This window comes from Mobula hypostoma, chromosome 8 (assembly GCF_963921235.1).
Source record: "Mobula hypostoma chromosome 8, sMobHyp1.1, whole genome shotgun sequence".
Lineage (NCBI taxonomy): Eukaryota > Metazoa > Chordata > Chondrichthyes > Myliobatiformes > Myliobatidae > Mobula > Mobula hypostoma.
Window position 1 is genome coordinate 130001830 of NC_086104.1, and position 25593 is coordinate 130027422.

Sequence of the window (25593 nt, forward strand, 5' to 3'; positions counted from 1 at the left end):
CCTCAGCAAGTGAGGTATCGAGTCATACAACCCAGAAGAGTCAGCTTGGCCCACTACACTTTTGCTGCCTATCCACACTATTGCTGTTTGCCTGTACCTGGTCCATAGTCGAAGTAGCCCATGCTTGCTGACAGGTGTCAAGTAACATTCATTCCATAAATAGTATCAGGGAATGACCATAAGATATAGGAGCAGAATTAGGCCATTTGGCCCATCCAGTCTGCTTTGCCAGTTCATCATGGCTGATCCATTTTCCCTTGAGTCTGCTCTACCATTTCATTATGGATGATCTGTTTTCCCTCTCAGTTCCAACCTCCTGCCTTCTCCCCATATCCCTTCATGCCCTGACCAATCAAGAATTTATCAGCCCAATAACTTGGCCTCCACAGCTGCCTGTGGCAATGAATTCCACCGATTCCCCACTCTCTGGCTAAAGAAATTCCTCCTCATTTCTGTTCTACATCCCTCTAATCTGAGGCTGTGCCCTCTGGTCTTAGACTCCCCCCAACATAGGAAACATGCTCTCCACATCCACTCTATCAAGGCCTGTCAGCATTCGATAGGCTTCAATGAGGTCTCCCCATCATTCTTCTGAATTCTAGTGAGTAGAGGCCCTGAGCCATCGAACACTAAGCCTTTCAATCCATCTTGGACCAGAGAGAGTTTAACCAACACCCTCCCCCCATCCTTGATCGTCATCTACACTAATGCCATCGTTTAATGCCCCATCATTAAAATTTAATGGCTCGGCCTTGATGGGAAACACAAAAGACCGGCCACATAAGTCCACCCATCTAACTAACTAATAGCTCTGTAGTACATAATGCTAATCTCTGAGCCGCGATACTATTTTGCCCTCCGCCAACCCGTCCAGAGAGGTAGATTTCAACAATGCAGGAAATAATCTCAGTTGTGAAGGGTGGCAGGTTCCGACGCTGCAAAGCTTTGCTGACTGCAAGGCATAAGTAAGGAGCTAATGGAATGCTGCCCACATCTAGATGATTATAGCTCCATGTAGGTTCTTCTCTATCCTGACATGGAAATACGTGTCTGCACTTTCAGCATCAGTGACATCCTGGGAGCTCACTGGACAGGCAACACTGGATTACTTTCACCAGCAGTTCGCAAAGGTGGTTTTTCATCGTTTTCCCAAGGTGCGCTTAAGGTTGGGCACTAATTACTGGCCTTGCTGCAACCTTTGTATTCTAGTTTCATCCTGGCCCTAATGAAGGGTTTCAGCCCAAAACGTCAACTGTTTATTCCTTTCCATAGGTGCCGCCTGGCCTGCTGAGTTCTGCCAGCATTATGTATCTGTTACTACTGATTGCTGAACGATACTTTGCGAATATTAACCTGTTTGATCGCTGTTCTGCGGGGAGTTCTATCTTCTTGTCTGTGTCCAATATTGCAGTACATTGAGAGATTGCTGAGCGAGAATCAGAGTCTGCTGATGTATCTGGAAGACCTAGTTCCGTCTGGCGGGCGTCCTTGTTGCGCAGGATTGGAATGGCTAGCACGGGTGTTCGACGCTTTTCATAACCAATTGATAGCAGATGCTGTACTGATACCTGTGGGTGTCTCTTACGATCGTATTGTCGACGAAAACTGCTATGAACAGATGGTAAGAATAGTTCTTAGCTTCCTACTAGAATAAGAGTGGTTTTTGCGTTTTATGTTATAAAGCCTGCTTTCTTGTTCATCCTTGAATCTAATTTTTGGGAGAAGCGAGCTTTTGCAATCATCCAAATTGTGCATAAAGCATAGAAGTTCTGTGAACGAATAGGCATTGTCTGTTTTAAACATGGCACCAGATTAAACCATAATCTTCTTCTGCACATGAACCATGCCCCTTTGTTCCCCGTGCATTCATGTGCTGATACTTAAAAACCTCAGAGCAAGTCTGTGGCAGGTTTGCAACAGCTGTTGGGAGGGTTTAATTAAGTAATTTTTGAAACGTGTTGAGAGAAACTTCAACAGCCCCTTCTGGCCCAGTGAGCCCTCACTGCCCAATTACTAAAGGTTCAAAGGTTCATTTATTACCAAAGTATATCTGAGATTCGTCTTCTCCAGATAGCCACAAAACAAAGAAAACCATCGAAGTCATTCAGAGAAACGTTCAAATCCACCCGCCAGACCAAAAAAAAACAGCAACGCGATCATCAGCCCCCAAACCCTGCAGGAAAAAAAAATTAGCAAAACGGGCCAAGCGGCAACAAGAACATCAACTCCTAAAGCCCCCTTGCCTTGCACACACAAAAAAACCCCAGCAGATTGCACCACAGGCAACCCCCAAGCCATCCCCCCCCATACAAAGATCTAACAAAAATGCGCCATGGCAACAAGAACCTCAACCCTAACCCCCTCCCCTCATGCACCAAAACTAACAACACAGCAATAAGGGAGAACAGGCAAAAATGCAGACTATAGAAACCATAAGACTCAAAAAGACGGGAGTCCAGAATCTAATCCATAAACGCAGAGCTTTGGTCACACCCTCTGACGGCAGCCAGGAAGAGAGAGAGAGAGAGACCTACCCTCCGGAGCAGCAATGGGTGGTCACGCAGACTCCTTCTTCAGTGGCAGCAAGAGACCCGTTCGCAGCAGCGATCAAAAAGGCGGGGAATCAGCACTGGATTCTCGCTCACCTGGGTGTTTCAATCTTCCTTGACTCTTTAAGCCAGCGGTCCCCAACCACCGGGCTGCAAAGCATGCTACCGGGACGCGAGGAAACGATATGAGTCAGCTGCACCTTTCCTCATTCCCTGTCACGCACTGTTGAACTTGAACATAAAGTTGCCAACTGTCCCGTATTTGCCGGGACATCCAATATATTGGGCTAAATTGGTTTGTCCAGTATTTCCCCCGCTAAGGGAGAGCGTTCCTATGAAACCTTTTGTGCCAAAATGGTGTGAAGCAAAGAAGCAATTACCATTAATTTATATGGGAAAAATTTTTGAGCGTTCCCAGACCCAAAAAATAACCTAATAAATCATACCAAATAACACATGAAACCGAAAATAAATAACACTAACATATAGTAAAAGCAGGAATGATATGATAAATACACAGCCTGTATAAAGTAGAAATAATGTATGTACAGTAGAGTCGGGAAGATGAAGGCAAAACGGATTTGTGGGGAAGAAAAATTGGCACGTACCCGCATGTGCAACTCACACAGATGCCCGCGCAAGGCTTCATGGTCATTGTAGTCTTTCCTGAGGTAAAGTGTCCTGGGATTTGACTGCTACTTTTGTCCCTTAATTGGAAGTGAGAAAGCTGGCAACCCTAACTGTAAAAGACGAGTTGAGGTGAGTTTAACCCTACTTGAACACCCCCACCCCTGGTGGGCCATCTGCAAGAATATTGTCAATATTAAACTGGTCCACGGTGCACAAAAGGTTGGGGACCCCTGCATTAATCGGCAATTTAACGGATGCCTCTGCCGGCGAGAGGGAGATGACCCCCTGGACGAAGCCCACCCTGGACGAAGCCCACCCGGCCACAAGGAGAACATGCAAACTCCTTACAGACAGCAGCGGAATTGAACACGGGTCACTGGCACTGTAATGGCGTTACATTAACCGCTAGGCCGCTGCGCCATACCAAAGCAGGGCTCGTCTGGAACTTAATTGTGATGCGATTGGGCAGGATCTTGGGAGTGTAAATTGGGAGCAGATGTGCTGAAAGAAATGTACAGTGGCAATGTGGAGGTTGTTTCGGGGAGCAATTGCATGGGCTGCTGGGTAAGTTTGCCCCGTTTGAGGCAGGGAAAGGATGATAGGGTGAAGGAACCGTGGTTGACAAGAGGGGATAGATAGATAAATGGAACATTTAGTCAAGAGGAAGGAGGAAGCATACTTTCTTCCTTCCGGAAACAGTAATCATACAGGGCTCTAGAGAGTTACAAGAGAGCTTAAGAGACTTAGGAGAGCTAGAAGGGGGCATGAAAAGCCCTTGGTGCGTTGGATTAAGAAAAACCCCAAGGAGTTCTACACGTACATGAAGAACAGGAGGATGAATAGAGTGAAAAAAGGATAAAGGAGGAAAAATGCTTGGAGTCAGGGGAGATTGGGGATACTTTGCTTCAGTATTCAGCAGTGAAAGGGGCTTCAATGAATGCGACGTCGGTGTAGAGCATGCTAATGGGCTGGAACATGTTGCAGTTAAGAATGAGGCAATGTTGGAACTTTGAGAAGTGTTAATGTAGATAAGTCCCCGGGGGCCGGTTGGAGTATAACACGGGTTACTATGGGATGCGAGGGAAGTGATTGCCTTGCCATTGGTGATGATCCTTCTAGCCACAGGAGTAGTGGGTGGGTGGCAAAGTGTTATTTCTTTGCTTGAGAATGATCATAGGAAATAATCCTGGGACAGTGAGCCTTACACCAGTGGTGGGCAAGCTATTGGAGAGGATTCTTAAAGGCAGGGCTTACAAGCATTTGGAGGGTCATAGTCTGATTAGGGATAGTCTGCATAGCAAGTAACAAAACAAATGGGTGAAGGTAGAGCGGTAGACATGCTGTAAATGGATTTGAGTAAGGTATTCAATGAGGTTCCCATGGTAGGTTCAGTGGACCACTCTTCAAGAACAGCCATTTTTGTCAGCTCACCCGACAACCACTTCTTATACTTTCCCCGCACAAAAAAAAAACAAACTCTTTGAGAAAAGTAATAATCAGGGAACCTAGTGAATTTCCTGCTCTTCAAACAGTCATTTAGGTCATTTTCTATTCACCCAAACAGCCAGATAGTTTCACACATCTTTATCTCCGTTCAATTTATAGTGCCTTTCCTTCTTAGTATTATGTTCAAGTGTTTAGTAATTTTATGTGCCCCAGTCCTGCATCAGTGAAACTAAGCTGACAGTGTGACACTGGCCAGAATCATTTTGATCACGTCAATGCTTTAATTGCTTGCTTAGCTGGCCAGTTGCAACTGAGGTGCACTTTATTTAGTTCAAGTGTGAGGAACACTTGGTGTGACTTTTCTGCTTGTGGTCAGTATTCTGACGTTTGGAAGGTGTATTTTGCCTGTGGAATTTGTGTGATCTTTCCCTGCAACAAAACATTGATCATTTGCACTCCAGACTGACTTGAAAAATGGCCAAGGCTGAGAGGTACTCTGTAGAAATTTCCCGAACAAAAGTTGGTTGAAATTCAAAAGCATTTTCACTCTAGTGGTTTAAATAAAAGCATGGGGCCAACTTACTTTTAATATGTTATGCCACTTTTTTTGCAACTACCTTGTCAGAACTTTAACATTCTGCCTGTGTAAGTTCTCATGGGCTCCTTTGCATTGTGAGACCTGGAGACGTTTGGTGTCAGTATTTTCTGGTTTTATGTCTGCATTTCAAGCCAAAGCCAGACCCTTTGTTAAAGGTGACAATCGTTCATGTTCTCAAAGTAAGTGACATAATGGTTTACAGCGACATGATGAACTTGGAGCTGGTATCTTTGTGAGAGGATGGAAGAAAAAGCACATAACTGTCAATGAGGATGTGTGTTCTGTTAACATTCAGAATCTCAACCTGGTCCGTTAACTGACATGCTAGTTCTTGGTCTGTGTACACCCAGGAGTGTCTTTAGCGGCAATTACAGAAACTTAAAATTTCTTGCACTGTGCAGGGTAACAGAAGGACTACAGTTTTTGCAGCAATCTGTTGGATGTTCAGATTTCTACAAAAGAGATATGGCTGCGTTCGGGTGGATTTTGGACAACCATTTTCATTGAAGGTAGGGTCTAGGCTAATTCATATCTGTGTATGTGTTTCTCTGTATTAAAAATGGACTCCAAGTTTTACTCTTTGTTTTGCTGATCATTCAGTGAAATAGACTTGACTTCAGACTCGTATGCATTATGTGGTGTAGCTAAAAATAGTAACCTTCGACACCGCTAACCAATGTGTGTTTGCAAAATCTATCATAGAAGTATTGAAATTTGCAACTTAGTCCATTGCGATTCAGGCCAATTGAAAATCTACAACTCGGCTTGATCCCGTTTTGAGGTTCTTGCCCGAAACCTGTAGTTCTTGTAGGTACTTTTTAAAAATGTGCTAGTAATTTCTGCCCATGCCTTCTTTCAAGCAGTGGGTTCCAGACCCCTCACCTCATCATCTTCTAGGTCAGGCGTTCCCAACCTGAGGTCCACCCACAAGTTCCTTGGTTAATGGTAGGGGACTGTGTCATAAAAAGGGTTGGGAACCCCTGCTCTGGGTGAAGAAATTATCCTTGATTCCTTTCATTGGAAAGGAAATGTTCAAGTTCAAAGGTTGATTGCTTCATTTATTTTCAAAGTATGTATGTAGTGTACAACTCGGAGATTCACCTTCTCCAGATAGCCACAAAACAAAGAAGACTATGGAAGTTGTTCAGAGAAAAATATCAACCCGCCCCCCCCCCACTGCGCAAAAAACATCGAATCAATGAAATGGCAAATTCGACCCCCCCCCGCACGCAGTAAAACAAATCATGCAAACAGCAAGAACATCAACTCTCCCCCCGCGCACAAAAAAAAACAAATTGAGGAAAAGGCAACATCAAACCCCCCCCCCGCACGCAGAAAAACAAATCATGTAAACAGCAAGAACATCAAACCACCCACACAAAAAGTACCAAATCGTGCCTAGTGGCAACAGGAAAGAACAGAATGTGATCATCAAACCCCACCCCCCACGCGAAAAAAATTGTGCAAATGGCAACAAGAACATCAAACTCCCAACCCCCTCCACGTAAAAAAAACATGGCGCCAAATGGCAACAAGAAAGAACAGGTGAAAACACTGAACGTAGACATAAAACTGAAGGAGTCCAGTCCAGTCCATAAATCGCAGAACTTTGCTAACATTCTCCAGCAGCATCGAGGGAGACAGAGAGAGGCCACTCAAACGAGGCAGAGCACTGAGCAATAGGCCGTCACATACACAGGCACCTTCCCTTGGCAGCCTATACATATTGTCTGAGATTATTGATCTTCTTTGTTAAAGGAAGTAAATATTTAACATTCTCACGGTTTCGTACACAGGTATTTTGCAGCAGTTTGGTGAGCCAGCTGAGTAAATGGGCATGAGATGAGATGCAACATAATATAGAGGTGAAGTTACTTCAGTGGGCAAACAGAAAGGGAGGATATCTTATTCTTGATCACAAGGAAGGATGTGGAAGCATTGGAAAGGGTACAGAGGAGATTTACCAGGATGCTGCCTGGTTTAGAGAGTATGGATTATGATCAGAGATTAAGGGAGCTAGGGCTTTACTCTTTGGAGAGAAGGAAGATGAGAGGAGACATGATAGAGGTATCTGAGATATTAAGAGGAATAGATAGAGTGGATAGCCAGCGCCTCTTCCCCGGGGCACCACTGCTCAATACAAGAGAACGTGGCTTTAAGGTAAGGGGTGGGAAGTTCGAGGGGGATATTAGAGGAAGGTTTTTTACTCAGAGAGTGGTTGGTGCGTGGAATGCACTGCCTGAGTCAGTGGTGGAGGCAGATACACTAGTGAAATTTAAGAGACTACTAGACAGGTATATGGAGGAATTTAAGGTGGGGGGTTATATGGCAGGCAGGGTTTGAGGGTCGGCACAGCAATGTGGGCTGAAGGGCCTGTACTGTGCTGTACTATTCTATGTTCTTGGTCTCTATACACTGGCTGTGTGGTGAAAAAGGCACAACAGCATCTCTTTCACCTCAGACGGTTGAAGAAGTTTAGTATGGGGCCCCCAAATCCTAAGAACTTTCTATAGGGGCACAATTGAGAGCATCCTGACTGGCTGCATCACTGCCTGGTATGGGAACTGTACCTCCCTCATTGTAGAAGTCCGCAGAGACTGGTGCAGACAGTGGTGTAGATGTGAACTTCCCACATTGACATTTACAAAGACGGGTGTGTTTTTTTAAAAAAAAAAGGCCTGAAGGATCACTGGGGTCAACGCCAACCACAAACTGTTCCAGCTGCCACCATCTGGGAAATGGTACCGCAGCATAAAAGCCAGGACCAACAGTCTCTGGGACAGCTTCTTCCACTAGGCCATCAGACTGATTAACTCATGCTGATGTAACTGTACTTCTGTGTTATATTGTTGTACATACTATTTATTATAAATTACTATACACTGCACATTTGAACGGAGACGTAACGTAAAGATTTTTACTCCTCATGTATACAAAGGATATAAGTAATTAAGTCAATTCAGTTCAATTGATGTCAATAGAAAGTCAGTGACAATGAACATTAGAACAGTCCCAAAGGATCAAATTGCCTATTTATTTCTTATTTGAAGTACATGAAGGGATTGGTAGTTTCTTCAGAATGATTCATTAGTTATTTTTGGGAAGGGTGCCCAGTCAGATGCCTGTTTATATTATGTTGTTGGTTTTTTTTTCCTGTGCTCCAGGATTACCTCGAAAATGAAGGACTCCATTTCTGTACTTCTGCAGTGCCACTGTGGAAAATCCTGCTACCATGCATACTTGAATACAGGTGAGAGATAGTGAGTGGGTAGCCGTTAAGTATGTGAGTTGATTATAACGGATCTTCATAGTAACAATATCTTAGAGTTTACACAATCTGTTAAATAATTGGGTAATTGGGGAATAAATGAAAGCACAATTTTTAAAAAAAGTTCCTGTTTGTGATGCATTATTTGTTGTTCCATTCCACATCGGGTGGGAACCTTGCCATTTCTTCAGTATTTTTGTTTTTTTACGAGGCCGAGTTGTTAGCTCGACGCTTAACCCAGCACAGATGGAAAACGTGCAAGGAGCCAGCCAGATTCGAACCAGGGACCACTTGCCTCGAAGTCCAGTGCAGATGCCACTACACCACCGGTTGGCTTGAGATGCATATTAGCCAAATGTAATACAGTATTAGATGTCCTAAGATATCTTGCTGAAATTTGGTCTGTTTCAGGTATTTCTTGTGGTCACAGAAACAGCTCATTGAGCGACTATGAAAGATTATATTTCATATGAAAGAGAACATTGAGTACTGAGATAATTGAAGCTTATTTCCCCTGCACAAGAACAGGTTAAGAGTGAAGTTTTTCAACGTTATTAAAGCTTTAACAGAGTCGATTGTAGAAGATTGTTTAATCATTAAGCTGGGAGAATTGTCTTGGGGATTAGCATTGCAAAGCTAAAGAGGGAAACTAGAAATATGTTTCAATGAAATATGATAAGATAGGAAATTTAATCACCAGAGATTTTTGAGTCAGATAATGTAATATGTTTTAACAACAAAATAAAGAACATTAAGTGACCCCAAACTAAAGAAAACTGGAATTTAAAATTGAAATTGAAAAACTTTTTTGGCTACACCCACTTTTTCCAAATTGACAGTGTGGCTCTGGGAAAATGTGGGTCCAAGCTATGCCTGGCCAAATGTGAGATGTGTGGAATACTCTTTCACCTCCATAAAGGTTGATCCAATACATCAACAACTTTATTGCTGCAGTCATGTATCCTTCCTGGATGAAAACAGATTTCTCGAACTTCTGGTAATTGCCCCCCTTCACCATTTCCCATTCCCGTTTCCTCTTCTCCAGCCCTCTGTCTCTTTCACCAATCAACTTCCCAGCTCTGTACTTCACCCCTCCCCCTCTCCTGATTTCACCTTTCACCTTGCACTTCCTCCCCCCCACACCTTCTTACTCTGACTTATCTCTTTTTTCCCCAGTCCTGATGAAGGGTCTTGGCCCAAAACGTTGACTGTTTACTCTTTTCTATAGACGCTGTCTTCAGCATTTTGTGTGTATTACTTTGATTTCCAGCATCTACAGATTTTCTCGTGTATTGGGTCAGCATTCATACAGAACTTAAATATATATCCTCTTTTACTGGCAATTTCCACCCTACTCCCACCTTCATGTTCTCTACCTCAGACTTGTCTTCCCTTTCTAAATCTCTCCATCAGCATCTCGAGGGGTAGGCTGGCCCTAACCATCCACTATGTGCTCACAGTCTCCTCCAGCTCTCACCTTGCCTCCCGTGGACTCCATTCTGTTCTCCCAGTTCTACTGTCGCCATTGTCTTTGCTCTGATGACTAAGCATTCGCACACATACCTCTGAGATATCTACATTTTTACTGAATATAGTTGACGAAGCTGGACCTCACTTCATCCATTTTCCACACTTGTTTGTTCTCCCTCGCACTCTGTCTCGCTCTCACTCTCACACAAATCAAAGTTCTCCATGGCCACCTTCAATGAAATTCTATAACCAAACCCATCTTCCCTTTCTACATTTAGAATGGATTGTCCACTTCGCAGCTCTGGCCCGTGGTTCTTTTCCTACCAGCCCCTCCCCTTCCCCTTCTTATGGCACTTTACCATGCCACCACAGGAAATGCAGTACCTGTCGTCTCACCTATTCCCTTCCCACCATTTCAGGGAACAATCCTTCCTGGTGAAGTTGCAATTCACTTTACACATCTTCTCACCTAGAGAAACATTGTGTTCACACTGCTGTATCCTCAGCATTGGGGAGACCAAATGCAAATTGGGTGCTGCTGTGTGTTCACTCTGCAGGGGTGACTCTTGTAGCCTGCCACCAATTCTACTTCACTCCACTTTCACTCTGACCTATCCGTCTGTGGTCTCCTGTGCTATTATACTGGGGCCATTGTAAGCCTGAGGAACTGCACTTGAGATTGAATCCTACAGTGTCCTTTCAGGTAACGTCCTTTCTCTGCCTGTGTTGGAACTCTGATTTTGGCTGTGACAGGGGAATTGAGGATCATGGGGAAAAGGCAGGTAGGTGGAGATGAGTCCATGGCCAGATCAGCCATGATCTTATTGAATAGCAGAGCAGGTTTGATAGCCCGGATGGCCTACTCCTGCTCCTATTTCTTATGTTCTCAGCTTTTCACTCTCAACTATGCTTGTCCTATAGCTCTGAATCTTGCCCTCCTTTGTGTTCTTGCCCTCTTGCTATCATAGCTTTGTGTCCGTCTGCTCAGGATCTGTTCCATTCATTCCCTGTTGAGATGACCTCGCTTACGGCTGATTTCCCAAGCCAGCCTTGGCCTCACCTTATCGAAGTTAAGGTCCTATCCCTCTGCCACCTCCTCTTCAACTTAAAATCAACTTGTTATTTTTCTTCCCCAGTTTTGAAGGAAGGTCTTGGACTTGAAATGTTTTCCCTCTTTCTCTTTCTACTTGCCGCCTGGCCTATGAGTGTGTCCAACACATTGTTTTTATATTGGCCTCAGCACTTTTTCTTTTACATTTCCATTTGCCAAAAGAACTACAGGAAAGATAAGTACTTGCTAAGAATTATCTGATGTAAAAACAATTTTAATTAAATGCATTAATGCAGAATAAGCATTAATATGATGGGATTTTATTCATCCCGTTACATTGGAAGTACTTGAGCAATTCCCTTCAGATGACTTGGCAATACCAGTGCTCTCAGTCTCATTCCCACTCTCGCTCTGGTCTATGTTTGTGGTTTCCTGTACTGTTATCGCGAGGCTCAATGCCAGCTCGAGGAACAAGGCAGTTGGGATAGCAGCCTGTGGCTGATTCTCGTGTACTCTTCTGAAACTCAATGAAGGTAACACGGGCAAGGGACTAAACATCAAGATTCAAAAAAAATATCCAAGTGAAACCATTTAGATTAACCTTGTAGATGTGCCCACCTCCGACTGCACCTAGAAGGACAGTTGTACACAAGGAAGCAGCGTCCATCATCAGGGACCCCCAGCACCCAGGCCGTGCTCTCTTCTCACTGCTGCCCATCAGGAAGGAGGTACAGGAGCTTCAGGACTCTCACTACCAGCGTTCAATAACAGTTATTACCCCTCACCCACCTGGTCCCTGAACCAGAGGGAATAGGGTCACTTACCTCAACGCAGAACTGATCCCACAACCCCTGGACTGATTTTCAAGTCTCTGCAGCTCATGCTCTTGGTATTATTTATTTATTTATATGATTGTTTGTTCTAATTTGTTTTTTGTATTTGCACGGTTTGTCTTTTGCGCATTGATTGGTTGCTTGTCTTTGTGTCTTTTTCACTGATTTCATTGTATTTTTCTGTATCTACCGTGAATGCCCACAAGAAAATGAATCTCGGGGTAGTATGTGGTGGCATGCATTTGCTTTGAACTTTGGTGCTATTTTGATAAATGGGGATGCGTTCCCTGTTTGTTGATTATAAAATAAACTTGGAAAAACTAGAGCCGTGCAGGTCAATGTCTTAAGTCCTTAATGTCTTCATAAAAGACGTTCCATTTCAGCTCGAAATCTGTGTACCAGGAGAAGTCTTTGAATAATGAAGGTTGGACTGGTCTCAGCAAACATCACGAAACACTGATGGCTAATCTGGGAAAGCACATGCTTCACAGTAAGTCTAACACTTGGCATGGTTATTTGAGGACACTAACGTTGCCAGATGTTTCTTCATCTATCCAGTTATTTCCCTGAATTTGTTGCTAGCTTCTCTTAATGCCAAGGTCATAGAGTCATGGAAGAGTTTCAGCCCATCTAGTCCATGCCGAGCCATTTGCCTACTCCCTTCGACCTGCACCATAGCCATCCATGCCTATCCAAACTTCTCTTAGAAGTCAAAAATCGAACTTGCATGCACCATTTGTGCTGGCAGCTCATTCCACACTCTCACAACCCTCTGTGTGAAGAGGTTTTCCCTCATGGTCCCCTTAAACCTCACCTTTCACTCTTAACCCATGACCTCTAGTTGTAGTCCCACCCAACCTCATTGGAAAAAGCCTGCTTGCATTTGTCCTATCTATACCCTTCATAGTTTTGTACACCTCTATCAAATCACCTCTCAATCTTCTACGATCCAAAGAATAATGTCTTAACCTATTCAGTCTTATAACTCAGGTTCTCCAGGCCTGGCAGCGTCCTTGTAAATTTTCTCTGCACTCTTTCAACCTTATTTACATCTTTCCTGTAGGTAGGTGACCAAAGCTACACACAATACTCCAAATCAGGCCTCGCCAATGTCTTACAAAGGCCAATAAGCCAAAAGCTTTCTTTATGACCTTATCAACATGTGAAGCCACTTTCAATGAATTATGGATCTGTATTCCCAGATCCGTTTGTTGTACCACACTCCTCAGTGCCCTGCCATTCACTGTAAGACCTATCCTTGTTGGTCCTACTGAAGTGCAACGCACCATGCTTGTCCGCATTAAATTCCACCTTCCATTTCTCACCCCATTTTTCTAGCTGGTCCAGATCCCACTGCAAGCCATTCCTCGCTGTCCACTACTCTCCCAATCTTTGTGTCATCTGCAAATTTGATGACCAGTTTACCCCATTATCATCCAGATCATTGATACAGATGACAAACAACAACGGACCCAGCATCGATCCCTGTGGCACTCCACTTGTCACAGGCCTCTAGTCAGAGAGGCATCCATTTACTACCAGTGTCTGGCTTTTGCAGTAAAGCCAATATCTAGTCATTCTGAATGCCGCGTGACTGAACCTTCTTGACCAACCTCCAACGCAGACAATATCCCCTGCCTTCATCAACTTTTCTGGTAACTTCCTCAAAAAACTCTATGAAGTTGGTTAGATAATGGGCTACCATGCAGAAGCCATGCTGACTATTCCTAATTGGTCCAACTACTCGTATATCCAGTCCCTCAGAATACCTTCCAATAACTTTCCCACTACTGATGTCAAGCTTACTGGCCTAGTGTTTCTTGATTTATTTTTTAAAACCTTTCTTAAATAGCGGAACAACATTATCCTCCAGTCCTCCAGCACCTCACCTGTCACTAAGGATGATTTAAATAACACTCCTAGGGTCCAAGAGAACACGTTGTCAGACCCTGGGGATTTATCTACCCTTATTTGCCTCAAGACAGCAAGCACCACCTCCTCTGTAATCTGTGTAGGGTTCATGAAGTTGACGCCGCTTTGTCTCACTTCTGTAGATGCAGTGTCTGTCTCCTGAGTAAATACAGATGCTAACAATGCATTTAAGATCTCCCCCATCTATTTTGGTTCCACTCATGGATTACCATTCTGGTCTTCCAGAGGACTAATTTTGTTCCTTGCAATCCTTTTGCTCTGAATATAGCTGTAGAATCCCTTAGGACTCTCCTTCACTTCTGTCTGCTGGGGTAACCTCGTGCCTTCTTATTTGCCCCCCCCCCCCCACCACGATTTCTTATACTCCATAAGCACCTCATTTGTTCTGACTTGCCTATACCTGCTGTTACACTTCCATTTGTTTCTTAACCAGAGCCCCAATGTCTCTTGAAAAGCAAGGTTTTCTAAGCCTGTTAGTTTTAACTTTTATTCTGACAGACACACTCAAGCCTTGTACCCTCAAAATTTCATTTTTGTTGACCTCCCACTTACCAAGTATACCTTTTCTAGGAAACAGCCTGTCCCAATCCACACCTGCTAGATCATTTCTGAAACCATCAAAATTGGCCTTTCTCCGATTTGGAATCTCAGCCCACCGCACAGACCTACCTTTATGCATATTTACTTTGAAACTAATGGCATTGTGATCACTGGATGTAAAGTGTTACCCCTACACAAAGTCTGTCACCTACACTGGGAATTACTAGCAGGAAATGAGTTTCGTTGCCTAATCTCTGTAGGAAATGTGCCTTTCTGGCTGCAGTGATGTAACTAGTGATTGGATCAAGAATTCAGTCGGGATCTGGTCTCTCTCCTCCCCCCCCTCCCCCCCCCCCTCTCCCCCCCTCTCCCCCCCTCTCTCCCCCCTCTCTCCCCCCCTCTCCCCCCCCCTCTGCCCCCCCTCTCCCCCCTCCCCCTCTTCCCCCCCTTCCCCCCCTCTCTCTTCCCCCCCCTCTCTTCCCCCCTCTCTCTTCCCCCCCTCTCTCTTCCCCCCTCTCTCTTCCCCCCCTCTCTCTTCCCCCCCTCTCTCTTCCCCCCCTCTCTCTTCCCCCCCTCTCTCTTCCCCCCCCTCTCTCTTCCCCCCCTCTCTCTTCCCCCCCTCTCTCTTCCCCCCTCTCTCTTCCCCCCCTCTCTCTTCCCCCCCTCTCTCTTCCCCCCCTCTCTCTTCCCCCCCTCTCTCTTCCCCCTCTCTCTTCCCCCCTCTCTCTTCCCCCCTCTCTCTTCCCCCCCTCTCTCTCCCCCCCTTTTTGTCTCACCTTTCCCATTTTTGGACACGTTGGAAGATTGGATCTCCCACCCCAGGGTTATTAAAGATTGTTTTACCCCACTCCTGCCCCCCCCCTCAATTTCTGCCTCTTTTGAGCTTCAAGGCTTTGTGAAGTTTGTTTTATTTATTCAATTTTATTGTATTCTGTGAACATTCTAGTTTAAGGTATTGGGTATTTAAAAAGTGGAACTAATCTCCTGTACTTTGTGTGTGAAGCACAAGCAAGCCACACAGCCCATGCCAAATGGGATATATACGACTCGCATTTGCCAACATTAAATCTATGTGATGCACTTTGTGTGAGAAATTCATTATTTGTTAGGTGCTGAGGAGATCCTGTGTGAGGCAAGTGCAATGTAGTTATGTTCTTGTGTAGGGAAACTCAGCTGTTGTGGAAGATCCTGTATTCGCTGCTTGTGCTTCCATGGAAGCAATGTGGTTCATAATTATTGCTGGAGCTTGAGTCATAGACATAGTCATAGTCGTGCTTTATTGATCCCGAGGGGAATTGGGTAAACAGATGAAGGCAGCATTCTTGACGGTAGAAATAGGAGCACTGATGACAGACGCATGTAGGTCATATTAATCCTCCTTTATGTCTTTTCTTGGGTCAAAACGAGAGTTCACTGCAGCATCTCGGAGCTGTGCCTTTTGAGAAAATGCTTCAAAGCTTTGCAGAGAATGCTGAAGAGGATTACCAGGATCATTCTGGGGATGGGGGTTGGAGTTGCGTGATAAAAATTACATTGTTTTCCCTTGGTTGTGGAAGGTTAAAGGGGAAAACCTAATAGTCTATTAATGCATAAGAAACTAAGAGTGGGAATAAAGGGGACCTTTTCTGGTTGCCTGCCGGTGACGTGGTGTTCAGTGTGTGTTGTTTGGGCCATTTCTTTTCAGGTTATATGTTAATGATTGTGATCAGAACGAGGGGTCACAGTTTGAGGATAAAGGGGAAGCCTTTTAGGACCGAGATTAGGAAAAACTTCTTCACACAGAGAGTGGTGAATCTGTGGAATTCTCTGCCACAGGAAACAGTTGAGGCCAGTTCATTGGCTATATTTAAGAGGGAGTTGGATATGGCCCTTGTGGCTAAAGGGATCAAGGGGTATGGAGGGAAGGCTGGTACAGGGTTCTGAGTTGGATGATCAGCCAGGATCATACTGAATGGCGGTGCAGGCTTGGAGGGCTGAATGGCCTACTTCTGCACCTATTTTCTACGTTCTATGTTCTATGATGGACTTGAGGGCTTTATGGCCAAGTTTGTGGGAGATACAAAGACAGGTGGAGAGGCAGGTCATGCTGAGGAACCAGGGAGTCTGCAGAAGGGCTTGGACAGATTAGGACAATGGGTAAACATGAAATACATTGGAGGGAAGTGTGTGGTCATACACTTCGGCGGAAGGAATAAAGGCATCATCTAGTTTCCAAATGGGGCAAATTCAAAAATTGGAGGTGCAAAGGGACTTAGGAATCCTTGTGTAGGATTCCTTAAACAACTTGCAGGTTGAGTCACTGGGAAAGAAGGCAAATGCAATGTTACCATTCATTTCAAGAGGACTGGAATTTAAGAGCAAGGATATAATACTGAGGCTTAATAAGGCATTGGTCAGACCACACTTGGAGTATTATGGGCAGTTTTGGGCCCCTTACGGAAGGATGTGCTGGGATTGGAGAAGGTCCAGAGGAGATTCACAAAAGTAATCCAGGAAAAAAAGCGGTGTGTTTTGAATATTGAAAAACCTAGATATAGTGGACATGGTAAGGAAGTTTCCTATGGTAGGGGTGTCTAGGACCAGAGAGCATAAACTCAGAATACAAAGATGTCCTTTTAGAATAGTGATGAAGAGAAATTTCTTTAGCCAGAAGGTGGTGAATCTGTGGAATTCATTGCCACAGATGGCAGTGGAGGCAAAGTCATTGGGTGTACTTAAAGCAGAGTTAGACAGGTTCTTGATTAGTCATCATCACCATTATCTGCTGTATCATGTGATGTAGGCGATCATGGTGACCATAACTGTCCATGGCAAATTTTTCTCCGTAGTGGTTTGCCATTGCCTTCTGGGCAGTGTCTTTACAAGATGGGTGACCTCAGCTATTATCAATACACTTCAGAAATTGTCTGCCTGGTGTCAGCGGTCACATAACCAAGGCCTGTGATATGCACCATCTGCTCATACGACCATCCACCACCTGCCCATCCCAATCCCTTATCTTGCCCGTCCCAATCCCTTATCCTGCCCGTCCCGTCGTTCCGTCCCTTATCCTGCCCGTCCCGTCGTTCCGTCCCTTATCCTACCCGCCCCGTCGTTCCGTCCCTTATCCTACCCGTCCCCTCGCTCCGTCCCTGATCCTACCCGTCCCCTCGCTCAGTCCCTTATCCTACCCGTCCCAATCCCTTATCCTGCCCGTTCCGTCGTCCCGTCCCTGATCCTACCCATCCCCTCGCTCTGTCCCTGATCCTACCCGTCCCCTCGCTCTGTCCCTGATCCTACCCGTCCCATCATTCCGTCCCTGATCCTACCCGTCCCGTCATTCCATCCCTTATCCTACCCATCCCATCACTCTGCCCCTTATCCTACCCATCCCAATCCATTATCTTGCCCGTCCCATCGCTCGGTCCCTGATCCTGCCCGCCCCATCGCTCTGTCCCTGATCCTGCCCGTCCCCTCGCTCTGTCCCTGATCCTGCCCGTCCCCTCGCTCTGTCCCTGATCCTATCTGTCCCTTGTCCTGCCCACCCGGTCCCTTGTCCTGCCCACCCCGTCGCCCGGTCCCTGGTCCTGCCCGCCCCGTTGCCCCATCCCTTATCGTACCCGTCCCAATCCCTGGTCCTGCCCGCCCGGTCCCTGACCCTGCCCGCCCCGTCGCCCCGGCCCTTACCCTGTCTGCCCCGTCGCCCAGTCCCTTTCCACTTTCTCCAGCCTTTCAGTCTGCTCGTCACCTGCATTCCTCTCTCTAATTCTGCTCTTCTCCTCCTCCTGTTCATTCCTTGGTCCCCTGTCATCTTCAGCGTTTGTTACTTCCACCTGTCACCTTGCAGCTTCCCACTCTGCCCCCCTCCCTCACCTAACTATCAAACCACCCCCCAGTCTGGATCACCTATGACCTGCCTGCTCTTGCTCTGCCACTCACTCCACTCTTTTCTGCCAGCGCTCTCCCCTTCAGTTGTGACGAAGCAACAGCACGTTAGTGTAGCAGTTATGACGCCTTTACCATACAAGTGGTCAGCTGTCGGGGTTTCAATTCCCACCGCTGACTGTCAGAAGTTTGTACGTTCTCCCTGTGATTTGGTGAAACTAACGTCTAATCTTTTCTCTGGAAAGCTGCGACTTGCTGCTCGGCAGTCATGTCCACCACCCTCGTGGCCTGCCTGCTCCTCCACAAGCACCATCAGGTAGGTAGTCTTTTCCATTGTTGCACCAAGTACGCGAGCCCTGGGAGAGTGTGGCTGTAATATTCCTCTTCATTGGAGTGAGCAATTGGCAAAATATGACCAACAGAGCTTGGACTGATCCCCTGTTATCTCTTCAAGAGCAATTTGACTCTTTCCATTCCTCCACCCTTCTTCGTGGTCTTTTTCCATTCAGATGTCCTTTGAAAGTTACTATTTTGAATATTAATTCCACTTTATGACCACTCTGTTTTTTGCTGTTAGATACTTTCTTCCTTTTTCAATATTTTTATTAATTTCTTACATAAAAGAATAGAGTACAGTAGGATATATGTATATATCGATTACAATGTATTGAAATCACAGATAAAGTGTAATTATCCCAAATCCATATAAAATTAAATTTAAACATAATATTGAAAAGAGATAATTTTATTATACAAAAAATCTAAACCCACTACCAGAAAAAAAAACAGCTGTTAGGTTTAAAAAAAAAGAGAAGAAAAGGAAGAAATCCTTAACATATAGTAAAGCATATTATTAGCCAGCATCTGTGCTTAATAGCAGATCAAAGATTTTGAAAAGAATTCAAAAAAGGTCCCCACATTGTTTAAAAAAATCTTGTCTGGGTTCAGAAATTGAACAGTGAATCTTCTCTAAATGTAAGCAAAGAGTATGAGTAGGCGGAGTAGCATCCTCCCACTTAAGCAACAATGCTTTCCTGGCTATAAGAGAAATAAAGGCCAAAATATGCAAATCGTGTGACTCCAAAATAATATCATTTCCTCCAACAATGCCAAATAAGGCAGCCAAAGGATTAGTTTTAAAATTTACTTCAAAAAGTTTGAAATACTTCCTTCCAATACTTTTCAAGACTCTGACGAGTCCAAAACATATGGATTAATGAAGCTTCTCCCTAATTACATCTATCACAAAAGGGAGATATATCCGAATAAAAACAAGACAGCTTCAGACATATGGGCTGTATGAACCACTTTAAATTGTAGAAGGGAATGACGGGTACATAACCATGAGGTATTAACCAATTTAAAAATTTCATTCCAAGTGTCTTCAGAAATTGAAATCTGTAAATCTTGTTCCCAAAGATTTTTAATTTTATCGAAAGGAATATCTCTCATTCCGAACAACATACCATAAATATTAGACATAGATGCATTATGGAAGGGTTTCAAATTAAAAATTATATGAAGTAAATTTTTATCTGGACTTTTAGGAAATGTATGTACTTGAGAACGCAAGAAGTCTCTAATTTGTAAATATCGAAAAAAGTGAGTTCTCGGTAGGCTATACTTAACTGACAGTTGTTAAAAAGAAGAGAGACTATCTCCAACAAACAAATCATGAAAACATTTAATACCCAATCTATTCTACTCTTTAAAAACTACACCAGATATAGAAGATTTTATTAAAAAAAAAGAAAAAATGGGACTGGAAAGTGAAAAACTCAATTAACCAAAATATTTTCTAAATTGTACCCAAATCCTCAAAGTGTGTTCAACTACAAAATTATCAGTTAAATTACTTAATGATAAAGGAATTGAGGAAGATGCTTTCTATCTATTGTGCATTTAATATAACCAAGTGCCTTTTTGCAGGGTGTCTTCCTTACCACATTGGCAAAGGGTTTCTACTGGCTAATGAATGAAGTTCTTGCAAGGCATTTTGACGTGGGTTTTTCGGGGAAGCTCCACGATGTACTGCTGCATGCCCTTTTCTTGCTGAGAGACTGTGTGACGTTCAGGAGATTTTCTCTGACCAATTGCATTGTGATACCCAAGACAAGCAAAGAGGCTGTAGAGGAGCTTAGTCTTTACAGCAGTGCTATCCTCCCTGTCTTTATCGGGGAAGCTGTGGCCGGTAAGTGACTCGAATCTGTGAATTCAGTAAACCCCCAAATGCCAGAATTTCCAGCAGGTTGTTCAGGTTCAGACAGTTTACAGCTTTTTTATGTCATGGACCAAAACCATTAAGCAAGAGGGTCCATGGAACCCCTGGTTTAGAGTGATGTTTTGAGAAAGCTTTCATTCTATCATCCTACCAAAAGTTTATACAGGTTGACCTTCACTAATCCGACTACCTGTAATCTGGTTCCTTCGATAATCCGCACTGATTTCAAATTTTCCACGCAACTGTAATTTCAAATTTCCCGGGCCACCGTACCAATCTGCTGCACATTGTTTTGGTTGTGCTAGATCTGTTCACGTGTTGGTGTGCTCTTGTAAGCACAGACCGGCGATTCCTGCTTGTTTTCCTGCATTTATTAACATCATTTGCGTGAGGCGCGGCTGCCCGGCACCCACCAGCAACAGGGGAGCTGGCACACGCTGGGTTGGTCCGCCTTCTCGCCTGCCTGCCGGCAGTCATGCACTGCCCTCCAGCGTCGTCCGGCCGGCGTTCTGTTCTCTTCTGCCTACGACCTCAGATCAGACGTGGTGATCTGCTGAATTTAAGCCTATTACTAAGCGGAGGAAAAGAAACTAACGAGGATTCCCTCAGTAACTGCGAGTGCAATGCAGTCTTTGGGGTAACTGCAAGTCTGTGTCTTTGCTATCGCTTAGCTCACGCTTGAGTGCTGGTAGCGGGTGTGCTTTATTTTTTGCCGGTGGGGAGGGGATATTGTTGCTCGCTGCTGCTTACGCAGCGGTGGGAACCTTAGGGGTTCTAACATTTAACTGTTGTTCATTCTTTGGGGCACTGCTCTGTTTTCGTAGATGGTTGCAAAGAAAAAACATTTCAGAATGTATATTGTATACACTTCTCTGACATTAAATGAACCTTTGAATCCTTTGATATTTTAAAGGTATGATGAGGCGGTTAGCTATTGCTTAATGTGATCCTTATGTAATTCGCATTTTCACTAATCCGGCACTCCTCAGGTCCCAGTGGTGCCAGATTAGTGAAGGTCGACCTATACCAAGAACGTTGTGGCTCCTGGTGCTAACCGATTAATTTTATATTTGCAGTATTATAGTTTACTTGTTTGATTATTGTCAGTTTTCAATTTGTCTGGAGGGCACCGATGGATTTTTATGTTAAGCCATAATTTTGCTGTGTTTTACTCTACTTGTTCATTGAAGGTGCTGTGTGGGCGTGAGATGTCCCTTGGAAAAGGACAAAACGTAATGCCGTTGTTGATGCTTTGGTTGATTATATTGTTGCCTGATTACAGAGAGTTGCTGGCTGATAAGAAGGATGTGTTTAGGAACTTAACGCAGCAGTTTAGGAACTATAACCCTGACTGGACTGGATTGATTCTGTATTTAAATTTAAATTGTATTTAAATTGTTTTTCATATTCCTTCTCAGCCTGTGCTTTAAATTCCCTCCTAAGAGAAGTGGCAAAATACCTGATAGACTGGGATTCCAATGTGGAGGTTGTAATCAGCCAGGAAGAACTTATCTGCAAAACTATTCAGTTGTGTCACTTGCTACCCAGTGAAGTTCTACTTCTACCAGTAAGAGCAGAACTTATTTCACTAATTTTCAAATATAACATCTTGCTTTGAAAGATAGGCCTTATTAAGCGAAGGCAATTAGCAACATCGATCTTTGATGTCACTATGAAGTTAAAAGGAACTAGAATGACACTACGTGGAAGTTGAACATTTGTACAAGATTTTTAAAAATATATATATTACACCTGATGTGTCTTGTCTTGCTTTACGGCGGTTGGCATCCAGCTTAATGGTATATTACACCTGATGGGGGGAGACGATGACAGCAACACACACACAATGCTGGAGGAGCTCAGCAGGCCAGGCAGCATCCATGGAAGAGTCTATCAGCAGGAAGGGTCTCGGCCCGAAACGTTGGCTGTACTCTTTTCCATGGATGCTGCCTGTCCTGATGAGTTCCTCCAGCATTTTGTGTGCGCTGCTTGGATTTCTGCAGATTTTCTCTTGTTCGTGATTAATGTTCCCAGAGGCTGAAAACAAATATCACCAAGGAAATGTCTGGAAAATTGAAGCATATGAAAGTAGGTGGATGACAGCAAAAAAAATGAGTATATGTTCAAGGGAATAATGGAAAGTGGACTTTGATGTTCAGCTTAAAATTGGGTATTAATGGTTTCATTAATAGAACTTTTCCATTGACTATACAGCAATGATTTCTTCATAATCAAATTCTTTGTTATTGAAATCAGTTAAAAGGATTAATTGAGAAAGCTGGTGGTTGTTGTTTTACAGTAGGTGATTTATCATCTGACGTCTCACCCCTTTTCAACCATCTGCAAGAAACAAGTCAGGAGAGTGACAAAATGCACTCCACCTACCTGGTTGAGTGAAGTTCATAGAGTAATCTCCAAGCACTCAAGAAACTCAACATCCAGGCAGCCTGTCAACTTCCCCAAGCACTCATTAGGTCTTCCACTGGTGCACAGTGTCTCCAGTGTGTCCCGTTGACAAAATGTAATGAAGTCACTCATGCAAAATGCTGGTGGAACGCAGCAGGCCAGGCAGCATCTATAGGAAGAAGTACAGTCGACGTTTCGGGCTGAGACCCTTCGTCAGGACTGAACCCCTTCGCCCGAAAGGCCGACTGTACCTCTTCCTATAGATGCTGCCTGGCCTGCTGCGTCCCACCAGCATTTTGTGTGTGTTGCTTCAATTTCCAGCGCCTGCAGATTTCCTCGTGTCTGCGTTTTGAAGTCACTCACTTGGGTTTCTCTGATACCACCCCTCAAGCTTCTACTGCCAAGCAATCTGGGAGCGTTGGAGTACCAAGTCACATCATCCTGACCTGTAAATGTATCACCGTTCCTTCCCCGCGACTTAGATTTAAAACCTCGAACTCCAACCACAACCACAGTAGAACCAGGCTGCAGCAGTTCCAGGCAACTGGTCACCATCACCTTCTCCATAGCATTTAGGCAGCAGCAATAAGAGCTGGATTTGTCGGTGATGTCCATATCTCCCTCGAGATAAATGTATATAAAAATTATTGGTGAATAGACTTTCTCTGGTCTTAATGATGGAAGTTCTTTGATGAAGCTGTAGAAGATGGTTGGACCTAAACAGCTATCCTGAGAAATCCTACATTGATGTGGGGATCGGATGCTTGATTTCCATAGCTATAATAATAAAGGGCACTTTACGTCCTCCCCGTGGAATGCCTGGGTTTTCCCCAGGTGCTCTGGTTTCCTCCCACAGTCCAAGGACGTACCAGCTATGTTAATTGGTCATTGTCAATTGTCCCGTGATTAGGTAATGGTTAATCGGGGTTTGGGGGGGTTGCTGGGGTGCTGTGGCTCAAATAGCCAGAAAAAGCCTACTCCGCACTGTACCATTAAACAAAATAAATTTTCCCTTCTGCAAAGTGTAATTCCAACTGTGGTAATGTTTCTTTGATGGCCATTGACATTTTTTTTTACCACGTGTTGTTAATTTGCCAGAGCTGCTTGATCAAATGCGGCCTTGATGTCAACGGCAGTCACTCTTGCCTTGCCTTGTTCAAGCCAAATCCCAGAATTGTAACATCCTCAGTCTTGTGTGGGTTGCTTCTTTGCCTTGCCTGTGTCTGTTCTCCCGTGCTACAGCTCTTCAAACTGGGCTGCTTCCGCAGCCTCCGCTTCTCTCAACTCATCCGTGGTAGCTACTCCTTCAGTAGTTCAGCTTCTGACATCTGGAATGTTCTTAAACCTCGACACATTCCTTTTCTTTTTGAAGATTCTTTAAACTCAATGTGCTTGTCCAAGTCAAACCTGATTTTCTTTGCAATAAAACTGATTTCTTGTCTGATTACACTTCCATAATTTAAAAAAAAAACTTCAGGACATTTTTCCAGGTTGATGGACTATGATGCACTATACCTGTTTAGCTTTATCTCATGGTATAGAATGAATCTGTTTTACTGAAAAATCAGAGCAGAACGTTTTGCTGCATGTAGAGTTGCTCTTTGGTAAAATAGAAGCAGCCTTGTTAGGACTAATGGTCTTTATTTATAACCATCTCAATAACAAGAATTGCTTTCAATTGTTGTACCATTATTGCTCTAGCCATCCATAAATTGTTTGACTTCCTTTCAGCCTTGCCAATCGGTGTACCGGTTTGCACAGGACGCAGTGGACAAACTCACCTACAGCGAGATTCTCATTCTGAGGGAGGTGAGAACTTACTGCAGAGCTTGTAAGGACTTGGTGAGAGAACGTGGAAGCAGATTGAATTTCCCCTTTTGTCTCCTGTTGGTAGAGTGAGAACAGCCAACCTGCATGTGACTCTTGGAATGAGCAACTTGCTAAGCAACTGACGTGGAAGGTGTTGGATGATTTTGATGACTCTGACAGCGATTGTGAAGAAAGTACCTTAAAATATTATTTCAAGGTATGTTGTCCCCTTTATAAAGGTAGCTTTAATAATACTTCTTGAGTGCATAATCTCTTCTCAGGCTTCCAGGTATCGATTTTAACAGCTTTGATGACAAACTCTGCCATCTTCGACAGGGATGATGGTCTAGTCTGGTGGTATTTATATCCCTGATGTCCATCCCTCCTGATTGGCTAGTCCTCATCCAATCAGGTTTCTGCTCTCCCACCTTGTTTACAGTCAAATTCCAGTTGTTACTTAGAGCGAGACCTTCATTTTTGTTACCTGGAGAAATTGGTGGTAATAGAACATTGCATTCATAAGGGCCCTAGGATTGACTTCGTTGGCACAAAACTACTGTGCCACGTCATTGGCTTTTGGGACCAGCTGGTGAAGGAAGCCATTGGAATAAAACAAGAAAAAAAGAATTTTAACAAAGATGAAGGTCTTTGTAAAGAACATGCCTAGGCATCATCCCTGATGAAGATAACAGAATTTGTCATTAAAATGTCGGTTATAGTCAATATCTGTACCCAGCTGGAAGCCCGAGAAGAGTTTATTTGTCACAAACACGGGGAAAACACGAGATCCTTTTTCACTTTGAGTGTGTTGGTCTCAGTAAGAGTATTACAGTGTGAAAAGAATAGGGGTTTCTGATCAAGATAATTCAGAAAATTCAGGTACATGAATAGCACTAGGTGAAGGGAAGTTGATCAATTGTGAGTGGCTTCACTGAGCTGACAGATTATCGAATGACCTTAAGAACAACACACACAA

The 25593-nt window shown here is 44.1% G+C and overlaps 1 protein-coding gene across 3 annotated transcripts in view; it reads left to right on the plus strand.

Moving 5' to 3' along the window:
• Positions 1-25593, plus strand: part of gpat2 (glycerol-3-phosphate acyltransferase 2, mitochondrial) — a 55721-nt gene that overhangs the window by 22228 nt on the left and 7900 nt on the right. For all 3 annotated transcript variants that reach the window (XM_063055279.1, XM_063055280.1, XM_063055281.1), the window contains 9 exons: positions 1412-1621; positions 5625-5732; positions 8388-8473; positions 12229-12335; positions 18427-18497; positions 20111-20372; positions 21821-21969; positions 24540-24617; positions 24703-24834. In XM_063055279.1, the coding sequence (XP_062911349.1) occupies positions 1412-1621; positions 5625-5732; positions 8388-8473; positions 12229-12335; positions 18427-18497; positions 20111-20372; positions 21821-21969; positions 24540-24617; positions 24703-24834 (1203 nt within the window). The remainder of the gene's footprint in view (positions 1-1411; positions 1622-5624; positions 5733-8387; positions 8474-12228; positions 12336-18426; positions 18498-20110; positions 20373-21820; positions 21970-24539; positions 24618-24702; positions 24835-25593) is intronic.